General features: G+C 44.0%; 1 protein-coding gene across 2 annotated transcripts in view; it reads left to right on the top strand.

Moving 5' to 3' along the window:
* The window catches only part of RBM27 (RNA binding motif protein 27), a 44,267-nt gene extending 24,225 nt beyond the window's left edge, over nucleotides 1–20,042 (top strand). For both annotated transcript variants that reach the window (XM_029913405.1, XM_024199369.2), the window contains exons 15-21: nucleotides 2,370–2,444; nucleotides 2,569–2,733; nucleotides 4,254–4,358; nucleotides 4,468–4,659; nucleotides 12,985–13,071; nucleotides 13,550–13,660; nucleotides 14,924–20,042. In XM_029913405.1, coding sequence (XP_029769265.1) covers nucleotides 2,370–2,444; nucleotides 2,569–2,733; nucleotides 4,254–4,358; nucleotides 4,468–4,659; nucleotides 12,985–13,071; nucleotides 13,550–13,660; nucleotides 14,924–15,010 — 822 coding nt within the window. In that variant the 3' untranslated portion in view covers nucleotides 15,011–20,042. The remainder of the gene's footprint in view (nucleotides 1–2,369; nucleotides 2,445–2,568; nucleotides 2,734–4,253; nucleotides 4,359–4,467; nucleotides 4,660–12,984; nucleotides 13,072–13,549; nucleotides 13,661–14,923) is intronic.
* Nucleotides 20,043–21,471: the final 1,429 nt, after the last annotated feature.

Raw genomic sequence — 21,471 nt, 5'->3', positions numbered from 1 at the left:
TCAGCCACTGTGCTTGTCAGGCAGGTCTCCAGTGACTCAGCTCTCCGGCCAAATCACACACAGTCCGTGTGCGAAAACACACACACACACCTTTTGGGATGTACAGTTCTACAGAGCCTATCTCAAAGCCCTCAAAGTCCTGCAGCCTTCTCCAGGCTTAGTCCTTAGTCAGTCCATCCAACAGGGCTCATCATGGTACCCTAAATTGGGGTCGGACTACCTTGCAAAGATTCCTGCTCTGGAGTGGAGCAGTGCCCCCAGGGCTTCCTCCCTAGCGACTTTTGCCTTCTCTTGAGTCCTCAGTGACTCCAGCTCTCCAACTCAGCCACTTTTCTTGAACTCAGTTCACTGACCCCCAGCTCTCCAGCAGAGTCAGGACTGGTCTGCACTGGGGGGGAGGGGGATCGATCTAAGATACACAACTTCAGCTATGCTATTCGCGTAGCTGAAGTTGAAGTATCTTAGTTCGACTTACCTGGCCGTCCTCACAGCAGCAAGTCGACCGCGGCTCCCCCATCGACTCCGCTTACTCCTCCTGCCGAGGTGGAGTACGGGCATCGATTCGGGGATCAATTTATCGCGTCTCATCTAGATAAATGGATCCCCGATAGATCGATTACTAACCGCCAATCCGGCGGGTAGTGTAGACGTGGCCTTAGTCTCAGTTCGGCCCCTTCTGGTCATGGTAACACCATTCCAAATGCAGCCCTTCACTGGGCCTGTTTAAACTCTTGCTCGGGGCTTAGCTACTTCCCCAGTGGCTGTTGGGGGGGACCCGGGCTCGCCCACTACTCCAGGTCCTAACCCATGGACACTCTAAGTAGCAGCCGCATCCCTTTAACTTACTGTATTTCTCTGGGCCACTTCCCTGTGGCCCTTGTCTTACTCGTGTCCCAGCAGCCAGCCAGGAGCACTTTCCCTGCTCCCCCAGTCCCTGCCAGCAGACTGAACTCACTCTGGCTCTGTAGTTCCTTTTATATGAGTCTTCTGGGCCCTGGTTGGCTGATCCTTGCAGCCTCTCTAAGGCCTGGTCTACACTACGGGATTAATTCGGATTTAGCAGCGTTAATCCGAATTAACCCTTCACCCGTCCACACTACAGAGCCAGTTAATTCGAATTAAAGGGCCCTTTAAATCGATTTCTGTACTCCACCTCGACGAACGGAGTAGAGCCTAAATCGATTTTGTTAATTCGAATTAGGGTTAGTGTGGACGCACACCACCGAATTACTGTGTTTAAATTAATGGGGTAGTGTGGCCGCACACCACCGAATTAATGTGGTTAAAAACCGAATTAAGGTGCTTAGTGTGGCCGCGCACAATCGAATTTATACAACCTGTTTCCCAAATTCGAATTATCTAAATTCGGATTAATCCTGTAGTGTAGACATACCCTAAGTAGCTTGGAGGACAATCCTCTTCTACTCTTTTTTGGATAGGTTGTGGTAGGACTGTGAGGTCTCCAGCAGGGGGCCTCCGGGCCTAATACACCTGGTCACATAGCTTTAACTCCAACTTTTCCTGTAGAGCAGTGATCAGTTCTGAGACAACTTGCCTCTTACAGTGATCCCACTTTTTTGTTTTCAGTACAGCCTGTGGGCTGTCTGGATATCTTGCAGAGAGGCAGTGTGGCTAAGCAGGGTCAGGAGCAGCCCTTTTGGCCACTTTCCTCTTCCTGGTGGGCCCAGTGGCTTTCAATAGTTGTTCCCCCTTGCAGTAAAGGGAGCGTATGGTGTCAAGTGTATTATATCTTTTTGTCTTTACTGGAAATGCTCTATTGTGTGGCTGATGTGTTCTGTATCAGAGGATGTTTCCTCTATCTCTAAAGTTCTCAGGCACTTAAATTTATCCTACTTGACCGAGAAAGTGTCTGTAAAAAGATGAAGGGGAATTGGGAGAGACAAATGTTTTCATTTAAGTGGTCTGTGCTGTCCCTTGTTTTGTGTGCATGTTGCAGCATTAGCTTGGGGCATTTAGTGTTACTGTGATATAGTGAATCAGGATCAGAGCCTCTTTACGTTTGTGCAGCACACACACCTTTAATCTTCATTAGAGCTTTCATTTTTATTATTTTTAAAAGAAAAAGTATAACACCTGAGCAGTTGGCAGGAGGAGTGTTAGAAAAGTTATTATTATTGGCTTTCTTGGCTATATATGGGATAATCAGAAACTTCTAGATGAAAGACTTATTGAATCCATCCCCCGTCCAGTGTAGTATTGTGTGTCACTGCAGGACAAATCTAATGCTTAATGGATGTTACTCTAGATCTCAGCCAAGAAAAAGTAGTGTGATTTTAATCTAGTTCTTTCTAATCATAGTAACTTGTATATGCCCAATAACTGACTGAAAGTATGTCCTTCTCACTTAGGAGGCAATGAAGCTACAACAAGATATGAGAAAAAAGAAGCAGGAGATGTTAGAAAAACAAATAGAATGCCAAAAGGTAAGTCTGGAATGTATTCCAGCTGTTGCATTCTGATTCCAGTGGGCACCAAAATTATTCAATGTGGTTGCTTGTCTAAATTGTATCTCCTTACTCAGTTGGGGTTTTTTTTAACATTATATAGATGTTGATATCTAAGCTGGAGAAAAATAAGGCCACGAAACCAGAGGAGAGGGCAGAAATAATGAAGACCTTGAAAGAACTAACAGGAAAAATCTCTCAATTAAAGGATGAATTGAAAACTTCTTCTGTAGCCTCCACGCCATCAAAACTGAAGTCCAAGACAGAGGTGTGTGCATTGTCCTACCTCTATGCATGTATGCATGCATACATACAATCTTCTGAAATAAAATCATTACTAGGATTTTTAGCAAGCAGGCAATAGCAGTCTTCAGGTTTACTTTCTCACCTCATCTTTTAGAGTGGACAGTGAAGCATGGGGATAGAACAAAGTGGAAAGCTAATACGCTTTAGGACACTGGTACACAGGGAACTGGTATACCTAGTTGTTATAGTAATCTGAGCATTGCGGCAGGGGAGGGGAGGGCGCCGAGCCCGGCCGCGGGCCCGCAATCCCCGACTGGCCGGAGCGCCGGGGGGAGGGCGGAGAGCCCGGCCGGGGCTCTCCGCTCTCCCCGACCGGCCGGAGCACCCCGCCGCGCCGCCCCCCTCCAGGCGCTGCCCCAAGCACATGCTTGGTGGACTGGTGCCTGGAGCCGGCCCTGCTCCCCCTGCCTCCTGAACACCGCAAGCCAGCTGATTGCCGCGGGCAGGTGGCAGGGGAGGGACGGGGGAAGTGCACCGTGTCCTCGTTCTCCCAACCCCCCAGGGGCAATCAGCTGGCTTGTGACATTCAGGGGGCAGGAAGGAGGGGAGAGGAGCGAGGACTCAGCGCGCAGGCTCCCCTCCTCCCTCCCCTGCCCGCAGCAATCAGCTGGCTCGCAGGCAGGAGGTCGGGGGAGGAGGGGGAAGGCGCTGGTCCGCGGGTTCTGCAGCCAAATGTCATTATAGTGAAGCATTGGACAACTTTAAATGAAGCATGTTCTGTAATTGAGCAGGGACGTAAGATCAAAACAACGTTAAGCGAGAGGACATTAAGTGGGGAGTTACTGTTCATGCTGGTTTGTATTGCATGAATGATACAGGAAGGTATTGATTACTTTTCTAATTCAATAACTTGTAACACAGTGTTTACAGTAATACAGCTATTTAAAAAGCATTAGGGATACTGTTTTTAATTGCTGCGACTTGTTTGAACTTTCCATATTGGAAAGGTATAAGCAAAAGCTTTAGATACAATGACGAAGCAAGTTCTACCAGCATTTAAAGGCCAAGATAGATTAGTGGGAATATAAATGACTACTAACTGGCACTCCACAAGCAGTAAAGTTGTCCTCCTGCAGCATTTAGTATAAAATCCTTTCATACCTGTGAAAACCTCAAAAATTACTTCACTGTGATCCTTATAACCAAATACCTACTGATAAGTATAAGCATGGGCAAATACATCAACTCCAATAGAAAATAACTTTTTGAAAGTTACTTTTGATCCATATAGTTCAATGATCAACTGAGAAGAGATCACTGAAATCATAGTTTGCTTGTCCAAAGGAACTTGACTAGCCTGGCATTGTATGTATTTCAACACAGGAATTCAAATTGTCTTCTTCAGAGTTGAACATCATTTTCTTCTACTGGGCATGAACCATTGGGCTTAGGATACTGGGGGATTTTTCTAAAGTTTGTGGCTAAAGAAAATGGAATAAGGTGTTTAGAGGATAAGTACTAATATCCCCATTTTTTTTTAAGGCACAAAAGGAGCTTTTAGATGCAGAACTGGACTTTCATAAAAGATTGTCTTCTGGAGAAGATACAACAGAGTTGCGGAAAAAGCTCAGTCAACTACAGGTTGAGGTGAGTTTGTAAGGAGTGCTGCCCCAGTGCTTCATGTCTGTGACATGAAGCTTTCAACTCCCCTGAAAGCTGAAAAAAGCTTTGCCCACTGTGCCTTTCTTTTTAACAGGCTGCCCGTTTAGGTATCTTGCCTGTAGGTCGAGGAAAGGCGATATCTGCTCAGGGCAGAGGAAGAGGACGAGGTCGTGGTGGGAGAGGAAGGGGCACATTGAATCATATGGTGGTGGATCACCGTCCCAAAGCTCTAACTGTCGGTGGCTTCGTAGAAGAGGAGAAAGATGAATTATTACAACATTTCTCTGTAAGTCAGCTCTGGATAGATAACTTAAACTGGAAAAAAATGTAGTCATGATTTTGTACTGCAGATACAAGACTTGGTGTTTCTTTAGCATCTTCCAATGGAGGAACTCAAGCAACTTCATGTGCAAACCTTCCCCCCTCCCCCTCCATCTTGAAGATGTGAGAATCTGTATTCAGATTTCCATAATACAGATAAGTCATATCACTATCGCAATATCATAGAACAAGTTAACTATATAATTTTGCTTTCCAAAATTGGGATTTGGATTATTAAATGTAACAAGGCTTGGCAAAATTCAATTTTTATTTTTTATAATTTCAGTGGATATCGATGTTGAAGTGGGGGTGGTGGTTTTTGTTCTGTTTTTTTGCTTTTTATCAATTTTATATTTTCACAGTTGCAGGAAATTATGGAGGGGCAGACGGTTAATGACTCTAGATGTTGGCATTCAAAAATTTAAATCTTTATAAACCATTAAAACAGAAATTGTCAACGTCACATGTCAAAATAAACAAAGTGAATGTCCTTAAATCAACAAGTCATACCTACTTTTATTCATTTGCTAGTCCATTTGGAACAAGCCTAATTCAAAAGTATACATCACTAGATTTTTACTCTAAAAAGTTCTCAAGCAGCATTTTTCTTAATTACCTATCTGTAAATTTTTTCTATCAAGGAAAATCTTTTTTTATTGGTTTGTGTGTGTATGGTGAAATTGACATTTACTGATAAAAATGTAATCCTGGCAAGCCCGAATATAAAACTTAGCATATCTGGTATATCTGCACTGCAGTCTCTATGGATGTCCAGGTGCGTAGATTTGAATGCGTACTCAAACACTTGAAATGCATGTCTTGTGGTGAGTAGATCCCAAGCTAACTAGTGGAGCCCTCTTTGGTCCCTGGACCTTGGGCACCGACAGCAAGATTTGAGACATATTTCACCAGTAGCCTGGTGCAGACTCACTGAGGCATGCACCCCCCCGGCAGGAGCACCGAGACCAACCCCTCACGTCACCAAGAGCTCAGTACAAATCCTGGGACTGATCGGGGGATCGAAGCCACCGGTCACCAGTCTCCTGTCATTGGTCTCGGAGACGGGGATCGCCGATTTTGGGAAGATCCTCCCAGCAACCAGCCCGTGATAGCTCCCCGTCCCGCTTGACGTCCCGGTACCAGTCGGGTAGCGTAAGGCGTAGATTGCCAGGTTTCCGATGCCAATCTGCCGAATACCATCAGTCCCCGACCAAGACATTCGTCTCGCTTGGACAGGTCTACTCCAGGTGCAGCGACCGGCACCGGTCAGATAAGAGCAACCGCTCCGCCCAATCCTGGTCGCGACCACTCTGGCTATAGCTTTTGGCACGGAGCAGGCTTCCCGAACTGTTGGGCAGCCTCCAATGCCTGCGGTGCTGCCTACATCATCAGCATCGATACCTGTCCCATGGCCCCAAGCGCAGTAGTCAGCGCCATGGAACCCTTGGGGGTCCTCCCAACCTTCCCAGGCTGCCGGTTCAGTGTCGGGAGCCTCAGACAGGCCAGCAGCCTCGACATCCTGACCCCCTCGAGACTTTGGGGGGAAGGACCCCACAGGTCCAGGAGGGACCCAGGGGAGCAGCCTGCTGGACCACCATTGGACGTCGAGGATCCCGCGGTACCGGCATCATCCTCATCATTGCCAGACGAGGCTATCCCCGAGCCACCTCACCCAGTTCCTCAGGATTACGCCAAGGCTCACCAGGAACTATCGAAGAGCGTCACATCTAACCTGGGGCTTCAGGCTGAGGAATTGGAGGAGCCTTCGGACTCCCTGTTTGATGTCTTCTGCTCCCCGGCCCCTGCCAGGGTGGCTTTACCCCTTCATGAGGGGGTATCTAAGATTGCTAATGCCCTGTGGCAGACTCCCTCCTCCTTGCCCCCCATCTCCAAAAGGGCCGAGTGCAAGTACTTACTGTCAACCAAGGGGCATGAGTACTTATATTCCCATCCGGCCCCCAATTCCCTGGTGGTTGAGGCAGTTAACCACAGGGAGAGGCAAGCTCAACCTGGGGCTACCCCCAAAAACAAAGACTCAAGGAGGCTGGATCTCTTTGGACGCAAAATTTATTAGTCTTCCAGCCTGCAATTGAGTGGCCAGTCACCAAGCCCTCCATGGCCACTATGATTACAGCATGTGGCAGACCATGGCCAAGTTTGAGGCTTTGCTTCCCAAAGGGTCCGGGAAGGAATTCTGAGCGATCCTCAAGGAGGGCATGGATGTGGCCAGAGCAGCCCTCCAGGCAGCTTCAGATGTGGCGGACTCTGCCACCCGCACCATGGTCTCTGCCATCTCAATGCAGCGAGCTTCCTGGCTGCTCCTCTCAGGCTCAGCAGTTGATGCAGGACCTTCCCTTTGACGGCAAGGCCCTATTTGCAGAGCAGACAAACAGCAAGCTGCATACCACCCTGAAAACTCTGAGGGTTTACGTCCCAGGCCCGGCATGTAAGCAGTTCAAACCACAACAGCCTCAGGGACAAGGGAGCCAGGCTCGGCAGGACCCGCCTCACAAGAAGGCCAAGGGCTAGAAACGCCACCCGAACCACCCTCCTCCACCCTCGGCTCAGTCAGGCTCCACCCAAAACAAGCAATCTTTTTGAGGGTGTGCCCGAGGATGACCTACCAGACTATTCCCCGGATCCACCTTCCCCGTTTTTTTCCAACCGCCTTTACTTTTTCCTCCCTATGGACTGCTATAACCTTGTGTTCAGGACCCAGTGGTTCAGTGGTGCAGAGCTATGCCCTTCAGTTTCTTTCTACCCCCACCTTCCCTGTCCCTGTTCAGGGACCCTTCTCACAAGAATCTCCTCGTGCAGGAGGTTCGAGGGTTACTGCAGCTGGGTGCAGTTGAGGAGGTTCTTCTCAAGTACAGGAACAAGGGGTTTTATTCCTGATACTTTTTTATCCCAAAGGCCAAGGGTGCTCTGTGTCCCATTCTGGACCTGCAAGACCTCAACAAGTACCTAAAGAAGCTGAAGTTCCGCATGGTCTCCCTGGTCTCTATCATCCCCTCCCTGGATCTGGGAGACTGGTATGCCGCCCTCGACCTAAAGGACGCATACTTCCACATAGCGATCTTCCAAGGACACAGACGTTTTCTCCGATTCACCAATTTACAGTCCTCCCGTTTGGCCTAGCGACAGCACTGAGGGTGTTTACCAAGTGCATGTTGGTGGTGGCGGCTTACCTCAGATGCCGGGGTATCCAGATCTACCCATACCTCGACGACTGGATGGTCAAAGGCAGCTCCAGGTCATGTCCAAAAGGATGTCATGGTGCTGCAAGCCACGTGCCACTCCCTGGGCGTACTGGTGAACAACAACAACAAAATCTACGTTAGTTCCAGTGCAAAGGATAGAATTCATTGGAGTGGTGCTCAACTTGACCTGCGCGAGGGCATTCCTGCCTCTAGAAAAGTTTCGGACATTGACAAACCTTATCACGGAGGTGTCCGCGTTCCCCCTAACTACAGCCTGTGTCTGCTGGGTCACATGGCAGCGTGCACATACGTCGTCCGCTATGCCAGGCTCCGGATGCGGTCCCTGCAGCAATGGTTGGCGATGGTCTATTCCCAGTCCAAAGATCACCTGGAAAAGATGGTTATCCTCCCTCTGGCAATACTCACCTCGCTGCGATGGTGGACCGATCGCGAGACGGTCCTAGAGGGAGTTCCGTTCGACAACCCCCCTCACTCAGTCAAGTTGGTTTCGGATGCCTCGGACCTCAGCTGGGGTGCGCACCTTAGAGATCTCCAGACCCAGGATATGTGGTCCCCAAAGGAGAGGACACTACACATAAACGTTGAAGAACTCAGAGTGGTCTGCTTGTCATGCAGTGTCTTCCTGCCTCACCTGTCTGGCAAGATGGTTAGAGTTCTGACTGACAACACAGCCTCAATGTTCTATATCAGCAGGCAAGGGGGAGCATGTTCGTCAACTCTCTGCTAAGAGGCAGTCTGTCTCTGGAACTTCTGCATCAATCACGAGATCCACCTGGAGGCTTGTCACCTCCCTGGCATCAAGAACACACTAGTAGATCACCTCAGCAGGGCCGTCTCCTCTCACCACAAGTGGTCACTCCACCTGGAGGTAGCCTACATGATCTTCCAGCGGTGGGGAACTCCCCAAGTGGACCTGTTCGCCACCAGGCAAAATAGAAAATGTCATCAGTTTTGTTCTCTGCAAGGTCTGGGCAAGGACTGCATCTCCAATGTCTTACTCCTGTCATGATCGGGGAGCCTAATGTATGCGTTCCCTCCAATTCCTCTCATCAGCAGGGTCCTGGCAAAGATCAAGAGAGACAAGGCAAAGGTGGTTATGATTGCCCCGGCATGACTTTGCCAGCACTGGTTCGACACGCTCGTGAACCTGACAGCGGTCCCTTCCTGGCCCCTGCCCAGTCAACCGGACCTGCTGTCACAGGACCACGGTTGGCTCTTACACCCAAACCTTACATCCCGCCACCTCTCCGCGTGGATGCTGCATGGCTGAACCCGGAGGAGCGGACCTGTTTGGAGGAGGTCCAACAGGTTCTCCTGGGGAGTAGGAAGCCCTCAACCAGACTGACTTACCTGGCCAAGCAGACACGGTTTTCCCGCTGGGCATCCGAGCGAGGTGTATCTCCCTCACGTTCTTCCATACAGCCTGTCTTAGACTACCAGCTTCATTTGAGGAACCAGGGCCTGACACACTTTTCCATTAGAGTGCATCTTGCGGCCATTTCCGCTTTTCACCTGCCGATCCAGGGCCAGACAGTGTTTTCTCATGACATGACTGTCAGATTCTTCCTGCAGGTACGGACCCCTGTTCTGCAGTGGGATCTTAACTTGGCCCTCTCTAGGCTCAGAGGCCCTCCCTTTGAGCCGCTGGGCTCCTGATCCCTTTCCCTGTCATGGAAAGTCGCTTTGCTGGTGGCAGTGACATCAGCGAGATGAGTCTCTGAGATTAAAGCCTTGACCTCAGAATGTCTGTACACGGTCTTCTACAAAGACACGGTTAAGCTGCGGCCCCACCCAGCCTTCCTGCTGAAGGTGGTGTCTCCCTTCCATATGAACCAGGACATCTTCCTCCAGATGTTCTGTCCCAAACCGCACAAGACCAGACAAGAGAGTTGTCTTCATGTGCTGGACATCCGAAGGGCCTTGGCTTTTTACCTAGAACGCACCAAGCTTTTCCATAAATCAACTCAGCTCTTCAGCGCTACAGTGGATAGGATGAAGGGCCTTCTGGTATCCTCACAGAGGATTTCCAACTGAATCACCTCTTGCATAAGGACCTGTTACGACCTGGCAGGGGTCCCACCACCACCAATTGTCAGAGCCCACTCCACTAGAGCTCAGGCGTCCTCTGTGGCCTTGCCGGCTCACATCCCTATCCAGGACATCTGTAGCACCATGTCGTGGTCCTCTGTTCACATGCTCACAGCACATTATGCCATCACTCAGCAGGCCAAAGACAACGCTGGGTTCGGCAGAGCTGTGTTGCTATCTACGCGTCCGTGAACTCCTACCCGCCTCTGATGGTATTGCTTGGGAGTCACCTAATATGGAATGGGCTTGAGCAAGCACTCGAAGAAGAAAAGACAGTTACCTTTTCCGTAAATGGTGTTCTTCAAGATGTGTTGCTCATGTCCATTCCATGACCCGCCTCCTTCCCCACTGTCGGAGTTTCGGGCAAGAAGGAACTGAGGGTGGGCGGCGCCCCTTGTACCATGCCATACGTGTGCCACTCTAGAGGGTGCCAGAGCCGGTCCCCTACAGATACTGCTGAGGGAAAAACTTCCAGTACTGGTGCATGTGGTGAGTACACACGCCTAATAATGAATGGACATAAGCAACACATCTCGAAGAACACCAGTTATGGAAAAGGTAACTGTCTGTCTTTTTTCCAAGCAAAGCAGCAATTTCACAAATTTAACTTTGTAGGAAGTTCATATTGCAGCTTTCAGGTCCCTTTGTTGGGTTGTGAACTGTTGCATCCAATGTCAGTATGGGACACAACTAAATTAATATCCGTTTATCATGTTAAATTTTCCTAAATGTCTTCTGCATCCTGGCACTTCGTAAATGAGAAGCCGATTAACTTTTTGAGCAATTGAAACACATGCCATGTTTGTGAAACATGACATTGAACCTTGACCAAGTTAATGCAAAGAATACCTAAACTTTTGCAAAGAGACAGTGGTGATATGGAAAAACTGGGCAATATTAAGAACCATTTATTAGAGTTGAGTAGAGAAAGGTAGTTCATTTCACAGAGAATTTTCATATTTCAGAAATTGATTTTATTCCAAATTGAACTAAAACCAAAAATTTCAAAGTTCTCTGTAGAAGGGAATGGAATCGTGGCTGTGCCCCATATGGTGGGTTAACCCAGAGCTGCAAACCCTGGTAGACCTAGGGTTCAGGACTCTGAGGCAGTCCTCCTGCCAACTTGCCTGCCTGCCATGTGACCAGGGCGGGTTCTCTTGGGCTCCTGAAATAAGAGCAGGGCCAGCTCTAGGCACCAGCAAACCAAGCACGTGCTTGGGGCAGCACATTTTCAAGGGCGGCATTCTGGCAATTTTTTTGCTTCCGGCGGCAAAAGCCTAGAGCCGGCCCTGGCAGCAGCAGTGCGTCGCGCCCTGGGGCCACTGCAGTTCACGCCGCGGGGGAGCAGCGCCCGCACCTTGTGGCTGGGCCGGGCAGGCTCAGAGCGGGGGACACTCGGGCTGGGGGCCACCCCACGGGGCACATGGAGCCGCCTGCAGGTGCCACAGCACCGCTGCCCCCCAGCGCCGCAACCGGCCCGAGCTGCCCAGGGACTGCGGCAGGGTGGCCAGAAGCAGCAGCAGGGCCATAGAGGGTGGGGTGCTGCCGTGTGGGGCCCGCGTCCAGCTCTCCAGGGTTCTGCTCCCTCTGGGGCTACCCTGCCCCGGCTCCTCAGCCCCCTGCCGGGTGGTCCCCCGGCTCTGCACTCCCAGGTCCTGGCCGGTCCTGGAGGCGGGAGCCCTGGCTGGAGGGACCCTGGGCTGAGGTGCAGCCCAGGAGCCCCGCTGCTTACCCCGACCCTGCCAGCGCCGGACCGGCTGGAGGCGAGGGGGGAGCGGGCGGAGTCAGCACTGGTGGGGGGGGAGCCCAGGACTGGGGTGGCAGGGGCTGCGGGTGGGGTGGGGGGGGGGAGAGAGCCCAGGCCTGGGGTGGCAGGGGGGCGTGGGGGGGGGGGGGGGGGGGGGGGGGGGGGGGGGGGGGGGGGGGGGGGAGAGAGCCTAGAAATAGAACTATATCTGCAAAACACTTTAGATTTCAATGGACTGGTAAATTCTGATGAAAAAATGTTTTGTTTTTCAACCAGCTCTAGTATTTTTTAGCTGAACGTGAAGTACTGCACTATAGTGCCCATCCTCTGGGAATTCTCCCCGTTTTCTAAGTGACTTACATTCTTATGAAAATGTTCTCTGCTAGTTCAGCAGCATCAGCTGTTAGACCTGCAGTAAGAGATTTGGCATACCATGGTTTCTATTACCTGAGTTAATAAAGTGTTTCCAAGAAGCTTAATAGTTTTCTACATAAAATTTAAGGTAGAAGACAAGAATAATTTTCATTCTCCTACTCAGACTACGATTCAAGAAATGCTTTCACTGACAACAAATCCTTTTTGTATTGAAGACAAATACAGTATGAAAGTTTGTAAGTTGCTCTCATTTCAGCAAGATTGGCTTTAGTGTACAATCTAGTTCTCTAGTATTGTGATCCAGTGTTATTGCCACTCTAATACTCAGATTAAAGGGAGTTGGTTAGTTGTAAAATGTAAACATTTGATTGATCTAGTGATAGTGGATTGATCAAGCTTCTGTTTTCTGGCAGAGTGCTATGGTTCTCTTGCTGAACAATTTCCCTTTTGCAAATTAATGAGCTCCAAAGGAACTACTTCATGGGACTAGAGAAGTTATGTGATGGGGGAGAGGTGTGTATGTGTGTGAAGGAGCGGATTAAGGGGAAAAAAGAATTCTTAACACGCTGGTAAGTGAAGGCCCCTTTTTGTAGGGGGCGGATGTGTGTTCCTAGTTGAGCAGTGAATTTTAATTGCAAGTAATTTAAATCTGTTTCTTGGGAGACAGGCTCGAGGCTATACAGTGCTGCTAGATGGTACAAGCTGTGACACCTTTCTAGCCTCAGGCTATCTCTTCCTTCCACCAAAAAAGCCATATTTAAATTTCAGCTTTGAATAGGCCCGTGTTACAATATGATGGTTTGTCCGACTAGCACACCTGTTTAATGATGATTTTTCTTATTGTACATCTGTTTCACAGAAATTTGGAGATATTGAAGACCTCCAAGAAGAGGATTCTCCTTTAAGTGTCGTTCTGACTTTTAAGTCCCGCTCAGAAGCTGAAAATGTAAGTTCAGTAAGGGAACTCTTCCTGTAATTTGAGGGTAAGAATCCTACTCTTTGGTACAATGTACTAGTTGAACTTTCTTCGGGGTGCTTTGTTCCATACCAGTCTGGAATGGACAGCGTGGATATTTGTTGCCATTAGTTAAATGGTTGGTGAACTCAGCATTGACGGAGCTTCAACGCTGGAGTCTTCCAGCCAAGCTATCTTTGAGCCCTGTCGCTGTTCCCAGAATGCCAATGTACATACAGTGACCCCGCCAATTAGGAGCTGTGTTGAAGTTGCTGCTCAGAAATATCCTTATGGGAGTGGGAGGTGGTAGTTGTGTAGCATAGATTTGGGAGGTGTACACTGACACTTCTTAAGGGGATAACCTCTTCTGATTAAAGTATCTAGCTCACTATTGGTTACCTTGTTTCTTTACGCTTATGAACCATATGTTTTTAATTCCTTTTAAAAACACATCTAAAATAAAACCCAGGCTGCTAACCAAGGATCAAGATTCAAAGACCGAAGACTACAGATATCATGGCACAAACCTAAGGTACCGTCTGTGTCCACAGAAATTGAGGAAGAGGAGTCCAAGGAAGAGGTACTGTAGTGCATTGGAATAGTGGCTTATCCATTTTCACAGGATTCCTAATAGTGTAGGGATTTTTGGTTGCGTAGAATGTTTTCTCTCTATTTGCTGTGGAAATTGTCTGATGATATTGTGTCAAAGTTCACAGTAATTCTTACAAGATAGAAATGTTGAAACCTTACTTGGATATTGTACCTGCACGTGCATCCTGAAGAGAGCAATATGTATTTTTGAGTAAAATATGCATACCTGTATAAACGATCAGGACCAAACAATTGAGTTCTCTGTGTGCTGATTGTTAAAGGTGCACATCAGCAGTTCTGATATGGGGTAAATTCCTTCATTTCTAGTACCTGATTTTTATTTTTATTTTTTTGCCCCTGATTTGGGCACTTATAAATGATTGGTGGATAAACAAACTTGCCTTAGCCTGGTCTGCAAAGGAAAGTACTCATTTCTGAGAACCAACTACAGTTAATAAAGACTGCTCAGAAGCAGCATAGTACAGTATTAGATTTGTCAACTGGTGGCTGTTTCCTTCCTACCCTTTTCCCTCCCTTATGATGGGGGCAAAATAGTATTCTTTATAAATTTCGGTAGAAATAATTATTCACATCTCAAGATAAGATTATCCCTTTGACTTGTAAACTACTAGATATTTGCAAGAGACTCTAATTCAACATTAACAATCCCATATTTACTAGAATCAATGTAGTAAGAAGGTGAAGTTACTAGTCTTAATTATTGGTACTAGATGATACATTTTGTATTATTAATCCTGGCCAGATGGTGCAAAACCCCTTTAGAGCAACAAAAATGTGCAAAGTACATAATCTTTAAGTTTAAAGAATGTATTGCTTCCTCATATCACATGCCATCCTGAACCAAGCAATGTTTAAGTTGGATAATTGTTTCTGTCCCTTGACGTGGAGGGATATGGATATATTGTTAACCAGAACTTAATTGGAATGTTGCAAATTATTCTCCCCTTAGTAAAGAATTTTATTTCACTTAAATGAAAAAGATCCTACTATTTTTGCAACATGCTGATGCCATTGAGGAGGGGACACAGCTCCTTCTTTTAGAGCCAACACATTGTTTATGCATATTATATGAGGAATCCTTTCAAATAGTATCTAGAAGCCATTGTGTAAACCCAACCCTAAAATAATATCAAGATGCTGCTGCTGCTTTATATAGTATGTTGCCTCTTACATATAGAAGTGCATTGTCGTGTCATCTCTAAAACCAGACTACAATTTTGTCTTCATCCAGGAGACTGAAACCTCAGATTTATTTTTGCACGAAGATGATGACGATGATGATGAAGATGAAGATGAATCCCGTTCTTGGAGAAGATGAAACTTGATTTGGAATTGTATAGTTTTAGGAATATAGTTTGAACTACAACTTTTAAAAATTTATTTAAGAAAGTTGATGAGCCAAAAATTTTTATTTTATTTTACTTTTCAAAACACACAGTAGATTTCAAGTGAGAACAAGTTTGTGATATGAACATGTCAGATACTTAGCTGTGATACTAGGTCAGCCAAAGGCCCAATGACTTTTTACAGAGTTATAAAGATCATCAGTGGTGGTAGTCCTCCTATAAAGAAGAAACTTATCAATATTGTCAAGCCCCTTTTTCACACCACCTGTATTATCTTGTTTTTTAATGCTTTGATTTATTAGATATGAATGAAAAAATGTTACAGGTTTTATTTAGTAATATTATAGGGTTGCAGGAGAGAGCTGCAGACACATTTTCATTAAATGTCAATTGCTTCATGTTTGCTAACTCAAAAAGGGTAGCATTTTATTACATGTGAAGTCAGCTATTGTAGGAAATATTTGTGTCTGAATTCATTTTTTGCTTCAAGACCTGTCTTGAGAGCCACACACAACTTCAGTGTAGAAGACCCCAACTTTTCTGCATTCTAGTGTTTTGTCTTCTGTTTCCTCTTGCATACTTTAACAGGGTATTAGTATGATACCGCCTGGTACTAGTTCACTGTAAATTGCTTTAAATCCTGTTTCACTGTGAAACATTAGCAGTGACACTGATATCTGTGTCATTAGCATATTGTTTCCATTCTTTCACTGTCAGTGTCAATTCCTTCTTACAGTTTGGATACAAGATTCAAGCTTAATCCAGGCTGTTGATTTATTGCATTGTCAGTATTGGTAAATGTCAATCCTGTTAAACTGTGTAGAGTTCTAAAACAATCAACCATGAGAACCCTCTTCTCCCACCTCCGCAATGTGACCAAGTCTCTCACTTTTATTAATATTCGGGCCAAACCCATACAGTGTTCAGAGCAAGTTTTATTGTTTTTTGGCCCATGGAAGGTCGATATCCTATTATACTAAACCAGCACTTTAAGTGATATGATTCTTAAGACTAGTGTTTAAAACTCACTTTAGGAAAACTATTTGTATTTATATCTTAAAGTGCAGTTTAGTTTAAAAGCAGGTAAGACAGACACTATGAAATTTTCAATTGCCTTTGTCTTTATACCACTTTAAAACAAAAAAACACCAAAAAAGAAATGATGGTGATTTTGGTAGAAATGGGGCTAAGAAGTTTAGACCCTCAAGAGCCATAGATCTTCATAACTCTGTTATGTGGGTCTTGCTATTCGTGAGCATAAATACATTATCCAGTAGGCTTTCCTTCACTCTGTAGGCATCTGTACTGTACGCTTTGTACAGTTGGAGTTATCTGTTATGTAAGTAGCCATGTAAAATAGTGTCTTTGCATTCTGAATGTCAGTTTGAAGGAGCAGAGCAAACACTCTTACCAACTGCTGGGATTCTAAACAGCTTGTTATATACATGTACCAAATGCATACATTCTTGGCTTTAGAAATCATATATTGCTTTCAGATATTTAGCACACCAGAGTATTTGGCAACTGGTTCCTGATTCAAAATAAATACAACATGTACCAGAAATTTTAATTTAGGCTGAACATAGCTAGTTACTTGAAGTCGTGTTCTTTCAAGTTGCCCCTTGTACTCTTCCTCTCCATTTGAATATCCTTTTGCTGTGGTAATATGTAAAAGAAGCCAAAACTTTATCGCTTTAAGTTTCGGTGTCAGTTGGAGGGAATATGTCCTTCAATATTTTCCCCCTTCATATTAAGACTTCCATTTTCTAGTTAAATACTGCATTCCTACTAATGCTGAGTTTAAATTAAATTTATGAAGGAATGATGAAAAAACATTAATACTTTGAACCTAGAAGAATAATCCTTGCTCTTCTCCCACCATCTCTAATATTTTCTTAATGTCTGTGGCTCAGTGTATATTTTGAAAGATCCATTACAGCAGATGTTTGAGTCCTGACGGTTTAAAAAATGATAGAGGGAACAAAGGATTTATATATTTTTTTTGTACAGAGTTTTTTCTTAAACTGTATAATTTTGTAAATATTTTGCTTTTTGTGTACTAAAACTACCAGCGTATAGATTTCAATAAGAATTGTTGTATTTTTGTATTTGGAAACTGAAGATTACAGTGAACGAATGAAGCTGTAAGAGAAATTTCAGTAGCCTTTGACACAGTTAAACAGAATGGGGTTTCCTTTTCATATGGTTTTAGCTCTAAAAGGACACATCTTATCGGCACACTTTGTTGAGAGACACTTTTGCCCTTGCTCATATGTATTGGCTTTTTTAGTTGGGTGAGATAGGCGAGAGGCAAGGGAGGAAGATTTATTTAATGGGCTTTGGAGAGATTTATATAACATTTTCTTTTGGTATACACATTGGTAGCCTTACATAAATCCTCAAGTGACATCCCAAACATGATTTCTAAGCATTGAAGCACAAAAGTGAGTTGTGCCTCTGAACTTAGCTTGTGTATTTAAAACATGCTATTATGCTGCCTATCACTTATATTCCCAATAATATAACAGTAATTGACTTAATTCTGGTATTTAAGGAGTGGGAAAGCTGTTTGAAAGTGACCTTCATTTTGCCAAAGCTAGAGGATTTCCCTGTGTTGTATTTTAGGGCTTAGTAGGTAATACTAAATTGTTTATTTTTAAGTAGGCAACTGAGAGTGCCCATTTTATTTTTTTATGGTAACATTTTATTTTTATTATGAAATTATAATGTACACCTTCAGAAAGTACAGTTGACTTAATTCCTAATCAGTACTATATCTATATATGAATACCAAGCAACATATGTATAGGAAATTTAAAATAAAATGTTACCAAATTAAAGCCTAGTTTACAGACAATACAACTGTATATGCTAAACATTAAACCTTGGTATGAAGAATTATTCTTCATTTCTTTATCATCAAATTAAGTTCTTAAGCATCACAAAGCCCATGAGCTGAAAAGATTCATTTGAAAACACTTGCCCATTTATGATGAAAATGTTTCAACAGTTTTTAACAAAATCATGTGAAAAGGAATATAAGTTCCTCTCGATGTATAGTAAACTTGTACTATAGTTTTTACAAAATTGTGAACTTGTGTAATAGTATAATAGGAGATATTGTTGAATTTCTAACTGTTTATACATTTAAATTCATATATGTAATGTTTGTTTTATTGATTACAATCTGAATTTCTAAGATGCATGTTGACTTTTTGCAATAAAGATATAATATGGAATGGTTCAACATTTAAAAAAAAAGAAAAAAGAAAAAGCTACAAATAACTCTAACTTAAAAAAATTGGAAAACTGAAGAACCATTCCAAAAAATTACAACCATCACAAAAAGAGCTATATCACTTTTCTTCTGAAAAATGTGTGTGCGCGCGTGTGTCCCTGTAAGTGCAGGCTTTTGCTTGCCTTATAGTTAACGAATATTGCTGAAGCAGCTGGAGAGAAGATACAGTTTCTCTGTGGAGAGCATTACAGTTCTGTAAGAGCCAGTATGAAGTAATGTGGTCAGCAAACTGTGAGTATATTTGTGTTTTGCAGAAAACGGCAAAGCATTTCATAACTTTTTATTTAAAGGGTAAACTAATTATTTTAATGCACCTTTGCCAGTGCACTGAACAAAATGAATTTCAGTCCATCGACCTTTTGAAACAATTTGAAACAATAAAACTGCAATGTGCCAATTGTAAAACCAAGTTAAGAGTGATCTAATGCAAAGTGAGAACCAGTGTTGGTCCCATATTTATACTAAATCTTTAGAGCTTCTCTTTCCTTTTCTAAAGTTCAATTTAAAAATAGCAATGAGTGGAGAATTATTTTAGACTAGGAGTGAGTTACACATCCTACAGCCCCTTAGAGCAAATGCATATCACCTGATGATCTCTAAGGCGGGATTGTATCAGAGTATAAATAAAATTAAAGTTTGTCACAACATAGCGCCCCTCCCCCCCCCCCCCATTGATCCAATCTGTTAATCAGAACTTCTACTGCTGCCACTGTTTCTAGCCTTTAATGTCCAACAATTAGTTCCTTAAATGCCTCTGCATTTTCTTCCGTGTTGTCCCTTATGCATGGGGGGGGATCATCCAATCTCATCCTTATCCTTCTTCAAATTACTCCTTAGAATTTGCTCTGTCACGATGCCTACAAAACCTTGCTTACTGATCATGGCCAGGCAGGTGACAAGCTGTGACTTTTTTTCTTCCCCTTTTTTACTTCTAGTCTCAATTTTTTAAAAAAGGCTATGCTACATGTAACAGTAGTGTCATTTCTTCACCATGCTCATTCACTGGTGTGTTGTATCCCTATTACCCGACCCTTCATCTGTCTATCATTAGATTGTAAGTACTTCAAGGCAGGAATTGGCTTTTCTGTATTTTTACAGTGTTCTCCACAATGGGTCCCAACCCCAATTGGGGGCCTTAGGCAGTACCATAATGGAAATAAAAAAAGGTTTTCATTTTTGGAGCTTGTTTCCTTTGCCTAAAATATAAAGTCTTGGAGCAATATCTGCCTTACGAGATAAGGGCTTCTATAGGAAAGAGGCCTTGAAATGGGGATGTTTAGGGTGTGAGATTTGGAATAGAGAATAAATAGTTGCCCCAAAAACCACTAATTGAACATGTTTTCTAAGCAAGAAAAGGTAATAGAAATCATCCTGTGTGTTTTTCAGGACTCTTATTTTTTCTCTCATGTTTTTGCAGATCTTTTGTATGGGACTATAGCTGTCTTGCACCTGAATTTTATAAATGCCCTTTTACTGGTATGTGGCAGTTACACTTATGGTAGAGAAGAAAGTATTCTTTAAAACCATTTATGGTCAAAACAAGACTTATTAAGGAATCTATTAACAGAACAAATTGAAGGTAAATGCATTTAACTCAGATTTTTACATTATACTTCAACCATTGCTAATTAGGAAACCAACATGCCTGTCCTATATGCAGGACTCCTGTGGAGTTGATTGGCATTTCTATGCATAGAATTTCCTCAGAGGTGGGACTAGAACTTGCTAATAACTGATTTGTTTTTTTTTTTTTTACTTTTTTAAATATACAAGATCAGATTGTAGCTTGTGTAATTAATTAAATAAAATGTGTACTAGGAAATACTTGTCAGATTTTTGATAACCGTTACCCATTTAAACATTGTTGACCCAAGCACGTGATGTGATAACGTGAAGTTCCTTAAACTAAAATTATGTTCTTAAGTCTTATTCTTCACCCTTTAAAAAAAATTTTTTTTATAAATGTATTGTTGATTCACCCAGTTGGGTAGGCTTGTATTTGTCTATCCAACAAGATGTTAGGATAGATAAAGAATGGGGTGGAGCATATTATGCCATCATATAACTCAGTGGTGTGGCCTTGTCTAGAGCATGTGTAGGACTGGTTGCCCCACCCTTTTTTTTTTTTTTTTTATGACAAGTTTGGTTGCTAATGGTAATGGCTGATGTAATGTATTACGACTTCTTTAAGGCATTTGATTTGGTACTGCACGATGTTTTGATTAAAAAAAAAACTAGAAGGATATAAAATGAACATGGTACACATTCAATGGATCAACAGCAGGCTAACTGCTAGGTCTCAAAATAGAATTCTAAATGAGGAATCCTCATAAAGCAGGTGTGTTTCATGTCACGTCCTGCAGGGATTTGTTCTTGGCCCCATGTTGTTTAACATTATCAGTGACCTGGAAGAAAACATAAAATCATCACTGAAGTTCACAATATTGAGGAGTGGCAAATAATGAAGTGGGCAGGGCATTAATGCAGAGTAATCTGGCTGACTTGGGTATCTGTGCGCAAGCACGCAATATGCTTTTTAACACAGCCAAAGGTAAGGTCATTCATCTAGGAACAAAGAATTTAGGCCATATTTATAGGATGCGGGATGCTATCCTTGGAAGCAATGACTCTGAAGAAGATTTGAGGGGTCATCTGAGATAATCCAGTAGAACGTGAGCTCCCAGTGCAAAGCTGTGGCCAAAAGAGCCAAATGTGACCTTAGATGCATAATTGGGAATCTCAAGTAGGAGTAGGGAGGTTATTTTACCTCCTGTATTTGGCACTGACATGACCACTGCTGGAATACTGTGTCCAGTTCTGGTGCCACAATTCAAGAAGCATTTTTGAAAAATTAGAGAGGGTTCAGAGAAGAGCCACAACAATAATTGGCGGATTAAAAAACATGCTTATTGTGATAGACTCAAGGAGGTCAATCTGTTTTGCTTAACAAAAAGAAGGATAAGGGGTGATTTAATTGCAGTCTGTAAGTATCTACATGAGTAACAAATACTTGATAATGGGCTCTTCAAATTGTCAGAGAAAGGTACAACACAATCAAATGGCTGGAAGTTTAAGCTAGACAAATTCAGATTGGAAATAAGACGTACATTAACAGTGTAAGCAATTAACCATTGG

Source organism: Terrapene carolina, unplaced genomic scaffold, assembly GCF_002925995.2.
Source record: "Terrapene carolina triunguis isolate 2854851 unplaced genomic scaffold, T_m_triunguis-2.0 Scaffold629, whole genome shotgun sequence".
In the NCBI taxonomy this organism is placed as follows: Eukaryota; Metazoa; Chordata; order Testudines; family Emydidae; genus Terrapene; species Terrapene triunguis.
The sequence above is the reverse complement of the archived record's forward strand: the minus strand, read 5'-3'. Positions and strand labels throughout refer to the sequence as shown.